The following is a 17,113-nucleotide window of genomic DNA, read 5'->3' on the forward strand; positions in this document are numbered from 1 at the left end:
ATATAGATATAGATTAGATATCATTATAAGTATTCATTTTTAAAACAATGCATTCATTAATATTACAATTTGAGCAAACTAAAAATGTCTTTTCTCCACTCCCTTATGTGGAAAAGATTAGACATTGCAAGCCAGAACCCTGCCTCTCAATGTCATTATCCAAACAGTATCCATGTTCAATCAAAACAGACTTACATTTTCTTAGGCTGTTTAGATTCCTTTTCTGAACATATGAGCTGCCAGAAAATATAATTAAGAGAAAGACCAATAAGTTGGGTAGATGGACTAGTCACATGTAATAAACATTTTAAAGGCTATTGACTGTTAAATCCATATGTCTGGAACAGCTCCCAGATGTCTGATCCACACCCATCATCTTCCTTTGTCATTAATAATGTCATATAAAATTGAAACAAAAGTTTTGCTTTTGATTTATTTTCCTTAAGTCTATTATTTGTCTAAAAAGCACATACTTTTTCAAAAAGAAAAATTAAGCTGAATTGAAAGAATTGGGTCTTCATACAACCATGGTGATTGCTACACAGGACATGTGTCATTTTAGCTTTTAAGTAATCAGTCAATTGATTTTCAGTCTCTTAAATGCTTGAAATATGCCTAGAAATATGTAATTTTCAGAGTTTTCTTTGTTCTGGAGTAGCATGATATTGTGCCATTTTCTAGTCTTCAGTTTAGCTTCCATCTGCAAGCAAAAAAGAGTAATTGTAGAGAGTGGTCCATTCTCCTCTTTGGCAGGTCACAAAACACGTAAATTCTATACTTCTCTACTCCTAATAGGTCATGAATTACAATTATCATCATTATCTTATATACTCTTCGAAAAATGTCCAACTTTATGTGATCCAATACCTTACCTGAAACTATTTGAAGAGCTCTTAGAGACGCGGGTGGACATATTTGCCGCCTCGTCTGTATCAGGCTTGCTCCCTGCTAGCCCTTCAGCACGCTTCTGCCTACACAGCCTTTCAGAGACATTTTGACAGCAGTAAATCCCAGAGCATGCAGTATCAACCCTGTGCAAAACTAGACTCACGCACAGCACTAATGCCTTTCTCTGCATACAGCTTGCATGGGCACTAACAACAGAGCTCATCACCTGTTAAGCACCCGACAATTGTGACATAGCATCAATTAGAAAACAACTATACCCCCAAAGTATGAAATGCAATGAGAACCTACACCTTAGACATACAGACCGTCACACCAAACCTTTATATGCCATCATATAAATTTTAACACGTAGAAAGACCAATTGTGGCACTACTTAATGCAGTAATACTTTTTTACTACATTTTGGGTCTTTGGCCTTGCTACACACTGGGAAATAAAAACCCAACTTTGCTTTTGGGTTTTTATTTATTAAAAAACCAAGTCTTTGTTTTTGACCTTGATTCTGAGGAAAGAATATACACAGAAATTTTGTAATAAAAAAAATTACCCTCCTTATATGGGTTCTATGAATAAAATGTGGGTCCTCTGAAAGACAGCAATCACTCTTAACCACTGAACCAATTCTGTATTTTGTATTTTATAATATTTTGTATTTTATAATATGGAATCATTACAGACAAAACTGATTTCTTGTGTATGAGCCCTGGTCAAAGAATTTGTACATTTGGACCAGCATCTTAGCTGGCACTATGCAACCATGTCTCCTTAGTCCTGTCTTCTGAGCTTTCTGAATTCAAACTTAGATGTTGAACAGGATTTTAAATTAAAGTTTAAAAGGGACCCTCTATGATAAACTAAATAAACAAAGGTTGATGTGACACAGTATGCCAAGAATACTTGTGAGGCACATAATGTAATTCCTTAGAAAGAATCACTGTTGCTTTGAAGTCAAGAAGAAAGCAAATCTATTAATTTTTTTAGCTAGCATACAAAATATTCGGTTTCACTGAGGAATTTTTGCACATTTACATATCATTTATCTGCCTCATGCCCACCCTCCTTCCCATCCCTCCTCCACTCTCACTAGTCCCATTCCTCTCCTAAAATGGGTTCCTCAAAAAAAAATTTTTTAAGAAGAAACAGAAAATCAAAAGCCTAATCCATGGACATCCTAGGACAGAACACAAGCTCGTTCTTAATTGTCCAATATCTTTCCAAGAGAGAAATGCCTTTGAACACAAGACCACCAGCAGCCATCTTGTCCACCTGGGACAGAAGGGTTCTCAGGCAACAAAATTTTCCTTCTTAAAATTAGAGCAAGACAAATGAGGGTCCCCAAACTTTCTCTCCAGACCATGCTGAGTAAAGTTAAAACTGAGCTTGCTAGACATCTTCCTTCCTTTTTACCCATGATTGAATCTGATGTTATCACCGAGAATGTCAGAACAAGACAGGATGTCCCTGTTTTTACTTTTTTCTCTTTTTTCACTGTTTCAATGAATTTGGGGGTTCTCAACTAAGCACCAGGATTGTATGTCCTTTTAACTCTGGATATGTATGCTATCAGCTGACCATTTTTCTTCTCATTGTCTTTCAGCCCCTAAGTTTTGAAAGCAAGAAAAGCTACACTCTGAAGGTGGAAGGAGCCAATCCTCACCTAGAGATGCGTTTTCTGAACCTTGGCCCATTTCAGGACACGACAACAGTGCACATCAGTGTGGAGGATGTGGATGAGCCCCCTGTGTTTGAACCTGGCTTTTATTTTGTGGAGGTGCCTGAGGATGTGACAATTGGAACAACCATACAGATTATTTCTGCCAAGGACCCAGATCTGACCAACAACTCAATCAGGTTTCCCCACAGATTTCACTTTGTCCTTATGTCCTGGAATTTTCCTTTACCTTCTATATAAAGTTCTAGCATTTTCACCCTTTTCAAATCCCATCTCTGGAAATTCTTTTCTGAGCTTTTTGTTGTTGTTGATCAAATAGCATGACAACATCATGTAACTGGAAAACTAAATCTTCAACTCACTTCCATTTAGCTCAGATACACACACCTTGAATCCTCAGTCATGGCTCCACTACCACTTGGGACTGTATCAGTTGTTATTGATTTTTGGGTCTGTCCTGTGCATTGAAGGCTCTAAAGCCAGAATCTCTGGTCTTCACCCACAAAATGTGGGTGAATAATATCAGCTTCCAAGCTATACCAACCCCAAATAGGCCCAGATACTGCCTGATGTCCTGGAGCAGTGATGCAATCAACCCAGGAGCAGACCCACCAATACAAAACCACCACAGTCACATACAGATGTCAAAATCTTCAAAACTGCTCCTCTTCTCTGACTTTATTAGTCTTTTTTTAAGTTAGCACACACAGAAGTGGGTTTTGTCATGGCATTTTTATGTCTTCATACTTTGTTCTTATTCACCTCCCTCCACAACAGCCTTGACCCCATTTCTCTGGGTCCCTTCTGCCCATTTGTCCCTTCTGTCATCATTTCTGCTTTCATGTCATAGGGATTCCACTGTCCCATTTTCCCCTCCCTTAAGATATCTTCTTTTACGTATGGCACCCTTTCTATTTTCATGTCAAACAAAGACACACACACACACACACACACACACACACACACACACACACACTGTGTGTGTGTGTGCATATACACAATTTAAATCTAGACTCCACAATACCACATAGATGAGAAAACATGATGAGTCTGGTTTATTTTGCATAGCATGGTGTCCTATTCCATACACTTTCCTAAAAATGCCACAATTTCATTTTTCTTTCTTCGTGGATGAATAAATTCCACTGGGCACATTAGCCACGTATTCTTGATCTACTCACCTGTGGATGGACATCTAGGCTGGTCCCACAACTTAGAGCAGAGAGAGCAGCTATAAACATGATTGTGAAAGCATCTCTGCTGCATGTTGACTTGGAGTCTTTTGGGTTAATAACCAGAAGAGATACAGCTGGGTCACCTGGCAGTTCTATTTTTGGTTTTGGAGGAACCCCCACACTGACTTCCACAGTAGCAGCAGCAGATTACATTTCTGCCAACAATGTATAAGGGTCTCTTTTCCCTGCATCCCCACCAGCATTTTTTTTCTTGTTTTCTAGAGATGAGATGCAATCTCAAAGCAGTTGTAATTTGCTTTCCCTGATGATTAAGAGTACTGAGCACATTTTCAAATAGTTATTGTCCACTTTTATTTCTTCTTTTGAGAACTGTCAGTTCAGTTTATTAGCCTATTTTTCAACTTGGATGATTTGTAGGGAGCATTGGTGTTTAATTTTTGCAGTTCTCTGTGTATTCTAGGCATTGATGTCCTGTCTGATGTATGGTGGAAACAAATTTCTTCCTCTCCATGTAGCATCTATTTACCATGATAATTGCTTCTTTTGCTTTGCAAAAGCTGCTTGACTTCATGTAATCATATTTGTCAGTTTTCAGAATTATATCCTGTGTTGTTGGATTTCTTTCTAGAAAGATCTTACCTGTACCTGTACCTTGAAATACATTGTCTATATATTCCAGTAGCAGTTTCAGGGTTTCGGGACCTCTGTTAAGATCTTTGATTCATTTGGAGCTCATTTTTGGAAGGGATAAGAGACATGGCTCCAGCTTCATTATTCAGTCTGTGAAAATCTAGTTTTCTCAGCATAATTTATTGAAGAGCTTGTGTTTTTCCCAATATATGATTCTGACAGCTTTGTAAAAACGTTAGGTGGCTACAGCTTTTTGTGTTTATTTCTAGGTTCTACTTTCTACTGCATTGGTCTACATGGTTTTGGACCACTACCCTGATTACGTTGTTACTATGGCTCTTTAGTATAACTTAACACTGGGAATTGTGAGACCTCCAACACTGCACTTTACTATTGCTTTACCTGTTTAGGAGTCTCTGCTTTTTTTAGCATATGTTATACCGAATTACATAACAATAGGCTACAATGTGATGTTCTCATAGATGTATATGATGTGTTTTTATCACCCTCACTTCCTCTTACCTTCTTTTGTCTCTGCCTAACCTCACTGAGCTGATCCTCTTCCTCTTTCCAGCTAGTCCCTCTTCTACTTTCATGTCTTGGGGGATTTTCTGTTTGGTTGGTCCATTAGTCGATTGGTGTTAGAGGTATTCTCTGGTTTAGGGTACCTGGTGAGTTTTGTGAGAGCTGCTTACAGGAACTTGGGCATCTTCACAGTGGCTAAACCTCTGAAGAAAATGTTCCTCCCTCCCCCAGCAATCACTAATTGCTTATAGATTTGTAGAAAGGGATGCGGCCTCATGAGCCTCCCACTTCCATGGTAAGATGTAGACAGCTCTGATCTTCTCCAGGTAACCATAGCTGCTGTCACTCAAGTGTGCAACAGCCATGCCAAGCTTAGAGCACAACTTTCCTCAACACTCCATCACATCTTCCAGCTCTTACATTCTTCCTGTCCCTCTCTTCCACAATGTTCCCTCAGCATTGGAGGGTGTACTCGGATGCTTTCTTATGGCTGAATATTCAACAACCACTTAGTCTCCTCGTTTTGACCTGGCATGAGACCGTATAGTCCACACAGCAGCTGACAGCAGCACCAATCTATGAGCATAAACATTTTGCTTCAGGAGGCAGAGGCAGGTGGGTCTCTGTGAGTTCAAGGCCAGCCTGATCTACAAAGCAAGCTCTAGGAGAGCCAGGGCTACACAGAGAAACCCTTTTCAAAAAACAAAAACAGACAAACAAGCCATTTGCTTCTATATAGATTTAAAGGTGGCTTTTTCTACAGCTCTGTGAAGAATGTAATTGAAATTCTGATGGGATCACAGTGGCTCTCAGGCCTCTTCCTGTAATATGATGATTTTTACAATACTAATTCTACCAATCTGAACATGGGATATTTTTTCATCTTCTAATCTCTTCTTCAGTTTCCTTCTTCACTGTTTCAGAGTTTTCACTGTGAAGATCTTTAACTTCTCCTAGGTTAGGCTAGCCCGAGGTAATTTTAAGTAGTGGTGAATGGAATTTTTCCCTTGCTTTCTTTGTCAGAAAGTTGAGTTTAGTGTATAGAAAGACTACTGACTGTTGTACTCACATTCTTTCACATTTATTAGCCATTGACATTTCCACTTTTAAAACAAATGGGAAAGACCAAGTTGTGATAGCACACACCTGTAATCACAGCATTTGGGATGCAGAGAAAGACAGATAACCTCAAGTGTGAGGCCAGCCTGATCTACATAGTGAGCCCGGGGACAGCCAAAGCCATACAACTATAAAATGATACCTTGTATAGTTATTTACAGTGAGCTCCTGATCTCAGAAACTAAATAAAACAAAGTAGGAAAATATTATATACCATATATTTCTTTATAGTATAGAAAAACAGACACAGAAACATCCCCTAAGGTCAGTGGCTTTGATGACTGACAGATTGGCCAGAGAGTCCTCTATACTACACATAATCCTCCATCTCTGTCCCTCCAAGGTATGTTTTGCTATAAAGATTGCAACTGAGATGATTTCCCCTCGAGACTGGAGCGTTTCTCTGAGAGCCTTGGCGGTTTCCAGTCAACTCTGGAAGCAAATGCAAACAGCTGGTGGACAGACTGACACCTTAACCTTCCACAGCCACTGCCAAGTCTCTGAAGCCAATTCACAAACGATCAGAATTCCAAGGCTGTTTGAGGCCACCTGTCACATTAATTGTTGAAAGCCACACAGTGAAATGAATCTGGAGCCTCGGTACAGATAAAACGTTCTGAACACACCCCCATTTATCAACTGCCTTTTTGTCACCTGGCCGCTTCCCTCAGCTGGTGCCGTTTTGTGTTTAATGAAAATGTGCTTTTGGAGTTTAACAGGAATGATTTTCTCCAGAGAATAACTCCACCAGGGGAAAATCTGCTCCCTCTGACTAACTAGTAAACACATTACATGTTCAAGCATCAAAATGGCTAAAAGTGATTTTAGTTCTTCAATTTTTAAAAAACAGCAAATTTTTCTGAATTATAAAAATTTTGTAAGTTTATATTTCAACCTTAATCTTTCTGTTGTAAAACAACATAAGTGAAACCATAATGTCCCCATAACAATCACAACAAAATGAAACAGATGCATCATAAATTTCTGTTTTCAGAAACACATGACTTTGTGATCATGACTTGTTAATTATATATCTATTATTTTATGAGATAGTAGTTAGTTTTCTTGTCAAAGAAGGTAATGTGGGACTACTGTAGAGAATAAAGCCTCATGGCAGAGAAATAAAACAAGCATAAATGTAAATGAAAGGAGATTCAAGTTCTAAAATAGAATATGGACTGGACAGTATATTTCCACGTTATCTCTCAGATTCTTACTGTGGACCTCTATGTAATAACCACTGGAAACAAGGTCTGATAAGGAGTCACACTAAACAAATAAATAAAGTAACAAATAAATCAAGAGATTGAATGCAATCAAGCACACAGGCATGCACACTCACACACACACACACACACACACACACACACACAACTTCACAGGGTGTATCTGGGATTCAGTACTACAGCCTTTATCCCAGGACATCTCAGTGGGGGCAGTGGAGAGAAAAAAACATTCATGGTTCAAGATTCAATCATGACTGCAGCAAAATGAGACGGATAAGATGAAGGAACCTATCTAGCTAACAAAAAATGCCACTTCAGATAGGACCTTTGAAGACATCTGTCAGCATGAGGGGCTTCTAAGGAAGCCCCTGGCTGTTCCAAGGAGCCTAGGCAGGATGAATACAAAAGCACACACCCCGAGGCTAGAACAGGGTCCCCTTGCTGTTCTGGGGCAGAACTCTACATCCTTGGGGAGAAAACTGGCAAATACAGGGTTCCTGACGTAGAGTAAGAAGACAAGGAGTCATGTACACAATTTCCCCTCTGAATTTTGTAACAAATAATAGAGTTCCCATTGGTAGATATCAGGATCTTGACTCTATGCCATCCCAAAGCAACACAGAATTGCTCCACGTCCACAGGGAACATCAAGGGTTCTAGATTCTCAACAGATCTCAAAAGGAAAAGTATTGAAAAGTCAACTCTGTGGCTTTTATTTACTAAGCTATTTGGGATTGTTTTCCCCTGTTAATAGAATTATGCATGATATTCTCACCTTTTATAGAAATGCTAATTTGAGGAGCCAGAGAGATGGCTCAGTGGTTAAGAGCTCTTGCTGATTAATCATGAGCACCAGAGTTCAGACTTCATCACCCAAGAAACAATGTATAGGCAGCCTGCAAATGCCTCTTAACTCCAGTTTTCAATGGATCTGACACCCTCTATATGAACACAGGGGTGTACTCCTGCACACAAATGTGCAAATACACTCACATAGACCAACAAATGCAAAATATTATAAATACAATTTTAAAATAAAACTTTTAAATATAATTTGTATATTGTATTACATAGCTAACTCATGTATATTTTTGTTATAAATATTTAATGATTTAGATTATTAAAAGCAAATGTATACTAAATAGCCTCCCAAATCAACCTGTCACCTAAAGTTAAAATATTATAGATTAAAGGCCATTTAATGTTTTTAAAAGATTACTAGGACTTTTATAATCTCCTTTCTAAAAAGCTGATGCTGTGCTAAGATATAAACGCTGGTCATTACTCACTGGTAATCCCCCAAACACTGGAGCTTTAGTTGTTTGCATATGAAAACTGCAATGCTTAGATCCCTTCTATCATTAATAAATGCTCAAAAAATAATAATAAAAAAAAAACTCCAGTTAGGAGGATAGTGAGCCATTTAGCAACTAAAAGCAACTCAAGCTGGTATGGAAACAGCCTGACCTCATGTGCCATCCTGCTGTGTGTGAATCCAACAAGCCTGCTCATGACAGAGAATGTCCTCATCCAAGCAGTCAAATGTCAGTACTGTCTGCTCAAGGCAGCTTTGTGTGTGCTAAGCATATTCTCCTCATAATAGGTGAGAATGTTACAGTTGGAGACAGAAAAAGCACATACAGGATTCACTACTAGGTCCCAATGTCCTTATTTTCCATCTGTATCTGCTCTTTCAATTTGTTCTCCTGCACCCTGGAAGTTGGCCCAGTGCCCCATTCAGAGAAATGAAGGCCATTACTCCCTCACTGCAGCCTAGCTTGGGAAATTGAAGAGGGGATTCTACTGGATGAGAGAAGCTCCCTAAGGCAGGCTCCTGCTGTGTCGACCAGGCACTGCTGTCAGGGGTCCTGTGACTTGGTTATTTCTGTCACTCCATTTCCCACACCATCTGTGATAGTCGCTGTGGTGAGGTAGGTTTCTGGTTCCTCATGGGCTATTCTCCCCCAGCAATATGCCTACAGCCTGGAGAGCTGCCATCCGGCTTGTACTCTGTGGACCAAATGTGGGGCTTTTCTCTTATCTCAGAGCTAAAAGATTACAGTATCATTAGCCAACCAGTACTTCTAGTTCCTAAAAAGGAAGTCAACTCTTAAAGCAGCTGATAAACTTTGAAGATAAGTCACAGGTACACTCAGAAGAAAACAGCACAGCCTAGATCATTTTAAATGAATCTTGTAAGTACACGGATCTGTTTATTAAAACTTAACCATTTCTTATCATGCCTCATCTTGAAGAGGTAAAGCTGTGTTCTTGGATAGTCTTCTACAATCCATATATCAATAAGGCACTGGTAGGTGTTGCTAAGGTGCCAGACCCTGAAGCTGAACTCCCTAGATTTGATTCCCACTAGTGTGACCTTGGATAAGTGACTTAACCTCTTAAGTCTCCAAATGGTCTTATCTATAAAACAGAAATAATAATAAAGTCTACCAGTGGTGTTATTTTGAGGATAAGTGACTCACTACATTTGATGTTTTAAACAAAGTCTAGCAAATAATAGATGTTTGTTAAACAAGATCACAGGCAGAGAGGTTAACTGTCTTCTTTAAATTCCCTAAGACTTGGAAAGTCATAACAGAAGTTATTCCATCTGAATTCATAACTGAAGTTACTCCAATTTCTCTGGCTCTTACTCATCTGCTGTCTCTTTAAATCTACTCTCTAAATAGCAATCATGAATCTCTACAGAAATGCATACGTTTGAAGTAAAATGTTTCATATACATGCAGATCTAGAGATAGACAGACATAGCTTAACATGTAGCAGTATTTACCCTCACTGCATGTGATAATTTGGCATGCACATATCTCATTCCATTTCATTTTGTTTCAATGCTAATCATAATCAACCATATTCATTTCACAGCTCACCAAGCTGCAGTGTGCAAAACACTGCACTTAAAATTATTACTATCAAAATTACAGTTTCAGAGGAGAGAAGCTTCAGTGGCTAAGAATGCTCACTCCTCTTAAAGAGAACCCAAGTTTGGCTCCCAGTACTCACATCAGGTGGCTCACGACTGCTTGTTAACCCCAGCTCTGGGACATCCAATGTTTTCTCCTAGCTTCCTCACGAACCTACTCACATGCATGTCACCCCCCCCAAACACACACACACACACACACACACACACACACACACACACACACACACACACATAATTCAAAATAAAAATAAATTCTTAGGAAAATTGCAATTTCTCCATCTCAACAACTTTAAGACAAAGACTGCCATTTCTGTTAATTTTTATTAAAGTTTTGAACTCTATAACTCCATACAGATTGTTTTTAAATCTTAGTTGAAAGTGAATTAATTTCCCTAAATTTGTTTGCTTGCCTGATGATTAGGATAAATTTCCAAAGATATGAACATTAAGAGAACATTAAGAGAAGCTGCATGTTAAATGTACAGCAAAGTGACCACACACCAGCTATTATAATTACTGGTCTTTGAACAACAAGCTACATCTTTATTTTGAACACTGGCTCCTTATTCTTCTTCCCAGTTTGGGTTTTCTTTCATTTTGTGATTGTTTTCTTTGCTATGTAAAATCTTCCATTCAATGTCATTTCATTTGTTTGGTTTTGCTCTTTCTGCTTCTGTGCCTTTGGGGTTATATTCAAGACATCACAGCCCAGACCAATGTTATATAATTTTCTTCTAGTAGATTTAGTTTCTGATCTTAAGTCTCTGCTTCATTTGAGCTGATTATTGTGAAAAAGGGCCAGACAAGGGTCATCTATATGTGGAAAGCCAGTTTTCCAAATACCAGTCATCAGGGATGATTCTTTCACACCATTATGTATTCTTGTTATCTTTAACAAAAAAAAAAAAAAATCCAATGAGTCGCTCATAGATATATGTGAGGGGAACCCTGAAGGTGTCCAGGCAAGGAAGCAAACCACGATGAGATGAGAATGAAAACTTGGTTCTGATTGACTTCTCAACCTGGATCAAGACTTTGGGGAGTTTGATATCAGGTGGTTCATTGTCAGTATATTTAAAACACAGTACAATTTGAAAAAAAAAATTTCCTGTTGCAATATAATTCCCAATTCACAAGGAAGCATAATTACATTGAAACTCGACTCATGGTACATGTCATTTCTTCCAAGAAGATAGGTTCTAGAATAGGCTCCCTGTACTAGATTAAGGGCCTAAGGAAGAATCTGTCCTGGTCTTGGGCATACAGATATTGTAGAGGAGGCTTTTCTGTCTCTCCCTGGTCCTGCAGCCATTTTTAAAATAATCACTCAGAGGCTTACATTAATTATAAATGTTTGGTTGATGGCTCAGGCTTATTACTAGCTAGCTCTTACATCTTAAATTGACACATTTCTATTCATCTATATACTGCAACATGGCCATGGCATTACTGATCTGCTGGCATGTTGCTCCTTGGGTGGCTGGCTGGCATTTTCCACACTCCACCCTTCTCCAATATCTCTGCTTGGATTTCCCACCTGGCTCTATCCTGTCTTGTCATAGGCCAACGTAGCTTTATTTATCAACCAATGTGATCAACACATATTCACAGCATACATAAAGATATCCCACAGCAATTTGGGCTGCTAGCAACTTCTGGTTCTAGTTGTGGGAGCTTGAGGAGCCTCTAGATGTAAGGGTCATTTAGATTACTAGCCACCCCTGGTCCTAGTTGTAGGAGTTTGATAAGGCCTGGTCCAAAAGATAATGCAGATCACCAGGCTATTCATCACATCAAATTTTCAGCTTCCTAGAAAAACAGATTATATATCTATCCCTTTGAAAGACTAATCCTGGGTGCTAATATTTCTGGGTTCCCTGGAAATCTGTGGGCACAAGGACCTTTGTGCTCCCAACATATAAACATTTATTTCTAGGCTTTCACCCTTATTCCATTGATCAATGTCTTTATTTCTATGAGCATATGACAGTTTCAATTACTTTTGTTTTGTATTGTATTTTGATGTCAGGACAAATAATCTTATTTTCAGAAATGTCAGAGTACCGAAACAATTTTTCAAAAGAAAATACATAAGAGCCTTGCAAATGTGTGGGGAGTGGGGAGAGGAAGCTCAGCATCACTAACCTTCAGGGAAATACAGCTTAAAACCACAATGAAATGGCATCTCACCTATTAGAATGGCTGTTCCCCAAAAGATGAAAAATAGCAAAGAGTGTTCACGAAAGGGAAACTTTGTACCTTGTGGGTGAGGATCTAAGTTAGCACAGCCATTTTAAAATACAGTGTAGTGATTACTCAAAATACTAGAACTATCATATGATCCAGCCATCCTATTTCTGGGCATATATCCAAAGGAATTACAATCAGTATGTAGAAGAAGCATCTTCATTTCCATGTTAACTGCCACATTACTCACAAAGCCAAGATATGGAAACAACCTAAGTGCTCGTTAACAGATGAATGGATTTTTTAATCTGGCACTTTATACATACACAAGAGAATATCACTCAGCCTTTAAAAAGAAGGAAATTCTACCATTTGTAGTAACACAAATGAATCTCGAGAACATGATATTGTGTGAAATAAGCCAGGCACAGAAAGGCAAAAACCCCGTGATCTCATTTAAATGTGGAATCTAAAAGGTTGAACTGATAAAAGAAAGACAATGGTGGTTATCATAGGCTAAGGCTAGCAATGCTGATGGACAGAGAAAGGGAATGTTTTGGTCAAGGGAAACAAAGTTCTAGTTAGACAAGAAGATCTGGTGATCTATTATACAGAAGGTAACTAGTTAATTATATATAATATATTTCAAAAGTGTAGGAAAATGGATTCTAGATGCTCTTGCCATAAAAGTAATATGAGAAATGATGTGTATGTTAATTAGTCTGATTTTTAATTCCATAAGATATATATATATAGAGAGAGAGAGAAATATTATGCTATATTCTAAAATATATAATTTCTCAATAAAAATAAGAAATTGCTAACCTTTACCAACGAGCACATGATAGTCTCAATGATGGTCCTCAGTCACAGCAAATTATCAAAATGTCTTACTTTAAACATCCTGGTGTATGAACTTACCTCCATCTCCCAAGACAGAGAATAGATGAGATAATACAGGTGAATATAGGGAACCAGGTTGCCAAATCAGAATGAACAAGAATTACAGATCTTATTCATAACCAAATTCACTAAAGACTCAAAAGATAGAGCAACAGCAAAATGAGTCATGTAATTCTTGCTTTGGAGAGGTTAAAACTGTCTAGCTTAAGTGCCTACAACTATCCTCTTTTTCCTACATAAAATGCACATTGGTCCAGACTGAACATACATAGTGGAAACAACAGATAAGGCTTGTGGCCTGAACAAAAAATAGCCCGTTTTATGGAACACCTGCTTACAATGCCCTTCAAATTTTGAAGGTCATATGATAGTTTCCAGCAGGTCATCCCTCATAAATGCACAAAACTCAGTTTTATTTATAACTGGCAACCTAAATAGACCTGCTCTATCCTGCTAAAATCCTATATAAGGAAATTTCAGCTAGTAAATTCTGTGTCAGTCGGGAGTTGAATCATTACATGTTTATGAGTGAGAACTCCTGGAGCAAAGCCTTCCTTTCCAACAGTGATACCAGTTCTAAGGAGCAGAACCACATGACTGTAGCTTTGCTTTTTCAAGTTCCAGGTTAGCATTTAAGAATACAGTTGACTTTCAAACATATAAATAGAGGCTGATATTGAGGGCACCCCAAAACTCTTGGAGCAGCTTTAATCTTTAAATAGCATAAATTAATTTCTGTGTACATTGAAATTGCCATAAGGTACCCAGTACTCTGCTTATTTCATTTTTAAGTAAGACACTTGAAGTAGTAAAAAAAAAAAAAAAAAAAAAAAGATTCTCTTAAGCATGATAAAACCTATAGTGTTCCACATATTCACAGCTCAGAGGTGACTGAGCCACCTTTAACGCAGTGTATGTATTCACTTCTCTCATGTACTATGTTCTCATGCTTATCCAAGTGAAAATAATTACATAATCCATATCTTTGCAGATACTCCATCGACAGAAGCAGCGACCCTGGGAGGTTTTTCTATGTTGACATTACAACAGGTGCTCTAATGACTGCAAGACCACTAGACAGAGAAGAGTTTTCTTGGCACAATATAACAGTCCTTGCTATGGAAATGAGTAAGTAACATAGTTTATTTGCCTCCACAAAGTTACAAAATGTAAAGGTATAGAAAGTGAAAGTTTCTAGACCTTGTAATAAACAATATGTTCTAGAGAAGCTGAAATTATATGCTATACAAGTAAATGGTCATGTAATTTGGTCTATAGTTCATTTTTGATTGAGGCACATCCTTAAGTTCAGTTTTGTTTTTGTTTTTATGTAAGTACTCAGCTAGTCAATTCTGCGTCACTCAGGAGATGAGTCGTTGCCTGTTTGTGACTGAGTAGGCTTGGAGCAGCTTTCCTTCCCCACAGTGATGCCAGTTCTAAGGAGCAGAGCCACGAGACTATAGCTTTCCTCTTTTTCAAGCTTCAGATTAGCTAGAAAATCCATCTTAGAACTACCTTTGCTGTATCCCTAACATTCTGGTAAGTTTTCTTTCCATTTGGTTTTGATGCTAGGGATTTTTCAATTTCCTCTCTGATTTTTTCAATAACGCAATGACTACTGAGGAATCTATTGTTTCATTTTATGTTTCTATAGCTTCTCTTGCTATTGATTTTTAGGTTTTTTATTACATTATGATCTGACGGCAGAAATTACTCTGAGCTTGTTTTTGTATTTGTTAAGACTTTTTTTGTAACATAACTTAATTTTAGCGAAAATTCCGTAGGCTGCTAAAAAGAATGTATAGTCTACATATGTTGGGTAAAATATTATGTAGATATCTATAAGTTCCATTTGATCTATGGAGAGGCTTAATTCTGAAGTTTCTTTGACTTCTTTTTTGTTAATCTAAATGATATATAACAATGGGGTATTGGTGTCACTCACTGTTATATCTGGGTCTTTTCGTCTTTTTATGCCCAATAATGTTTGTTTTTATGAAATTATGTGTACTAAGATTCAAGGCATATATATTTACAATCGTTTTGAGGCAGAATCTCACTGTGTGGCCCTGTCCTAGCCTAGAACTCACTAGGTAGAAAAGACTATCCTCAAACTCAGAAATCTGCCTGCCTCTGTCACTTACATATTGTGATTAAAGGCATTCACCACCATGACTGGCTACAAAAAATGCATCTTCTTAAGTGATTTTTCCTTTTACTAACAAGTGATGAACCTATTTATCTCTTCTAATTAATCCTAAAATATACATTAGCTATTCCTAGTTGTTTCCAGATCTCATTTACTAGGTGCATATTTTCCATCCTTTCATCTTCAGCCTGTGTGCCTTTTCCCGTGAAATGTGTCTTTGGAAAGAACAAATAGTCATGTCTAGTTTTTGATCAATCAGCTAGTCTCTAGCTTGTAAGAGAAAAGTTAAAACAATTTACATTTATTTTTTTAGAAACATTTTCTAAATTCTATAAATTGTTTCACTGTTTTCCTCACTGGTTTTAATATTGCTTGTTTTTTTTTTTCTTCTTTCTCTCCTATTAATATTAGTGGTTTTCTCATTTGCTGTGTTAGGCATGACTGGTTCTTTTTCAGTTCACCTTTGTTCATTTATTCCTCTCACAAAATTTATCCTTTCCTGAGCTCTCAAGTTTTCGATTATGTTTCTTTCTCCCATGTGTTAATATTCCTTTAAGAATCTTCTGCAATATGGGTTAGTGGTCAAGAACTGTTTTAGTTTATGCTCCTTATGCTCATTTTATTTATTATTAAACAATAACTTCATTGAATATGGGTAATCTCGGTTGGCAGTGACTTAGTTTCCAGGCGTGAAGATCATCGTTCCCCGTTTTCCTGGCTTTGGGGATCTCTGATGGAGTCTGCTGTTATTCTGATGAGTTGCCTCGTGTGCATCAGTGTTTCCCTCTTGCAGCCTTTACTATTTTGTTGTTGTGTAGTTCTAGCATTATAACTGTGATGACAGGTTCTTTTCCAGACATGGCTATTCTGTCTTCTGAATGTCTTTTGAGCTTAGGTGGTTTCTTGGAATGTTCTGCTATCATTTCACTGACTAGGTTTCCTATGCCTTTAGATTGTATCTCAGCTCTTGCTAACTATAAATTCCTAGGTTGCTCTCTTCTCCATGTCTGAGAGTCCTTGAAAGTTGTGGTTGTGTTCATTTATTTCATTATTTATATCTGAATACAGTATATTTTCATCTTCAATTCTTGATATTCTTTCTTCTGCTTAATCTAGTTCACTGGTAATGCTTTTCAGTGTTTATATATTGAATTTTTCATTTCCAACAATTGTTTAGTAATTTGTTTGTTTGCTTGTTTTTGGGTTTTTTGAGACAGGGTTTCTCTGTATAACAGCTGTCCTGGAACTCACTTTGTAGACCGTGCTGGCCTTTAACTCACAGAGATCTGCCTACCTCTGCCTCCTGAATGCTAGGATTTTAAATGTGTGAGCCTCTACACCAGGCTGCTTGTTTTGTTTGTTTGTTTGTTGTTGTTGTTTTGTTTTCAAATTTTCGATTTTCTTGCTGAATTTCTCATCCATGGTACATTCTTATCTAGGCTCTGAACTGTCTTTCTTATCTCATTCATCAACTTGTTTGTATCCTCTTGCAAAGCACTGAACAAATGAAGTCTTTGTTTGGAATTTCAACCCTTTCAATATTGCTGGATTCAGTTAGTAACATATGATCTTTGGCAAAGACATGCTACCTACCTTTTCATATTTGTGTTCCTGTTTTGTGATTTGTCCATCTGTCAGATATACTTTCCA

The 17,113-nt window shown here is 37.7% G+C and overlaps 1 protein-coding gene across 2 annotated transcripts in view; it reads left to right on the plus strand.

The window, feature by feature from the left end:
* Cdh20 (cadherin 20) overlaps positions 1–17,113 on the plus strand; it is a 64,941-nt gene that overhangs the window by 20,705 nt on the left and 27,123 nt on the right. For both annotated transcript variants that reach the window (XM_059280404.1, XM_059280405.1), the window contains 2 exons: positions 2,507–2,760; positions 14,306–14,442. In XM_059280404.1, the coding sequence (XP_059136387.1) occupies positions 2,507–2,760; positions 14,306–14,442 (391 nt within the window). The remainder of the gene's footprint in view (positions 1–2,506; positions 2,761–14,305; positions 14,443–17,113) is intronic.

Source organism: Peromyscus eremicus, chromosome 15 (genome assembly GCF_949786415.1).
Source record: "Peromyscus eremicus chromosome 15, PerEre_H2_v1, whole genome shotgun sequence".
Lineage (NCBI taxonomy): Eukaryota > Metazoa > Chordata > Mammalia > Rodentia > Cricetidae > Peromyscus > Peromyscus eremicus.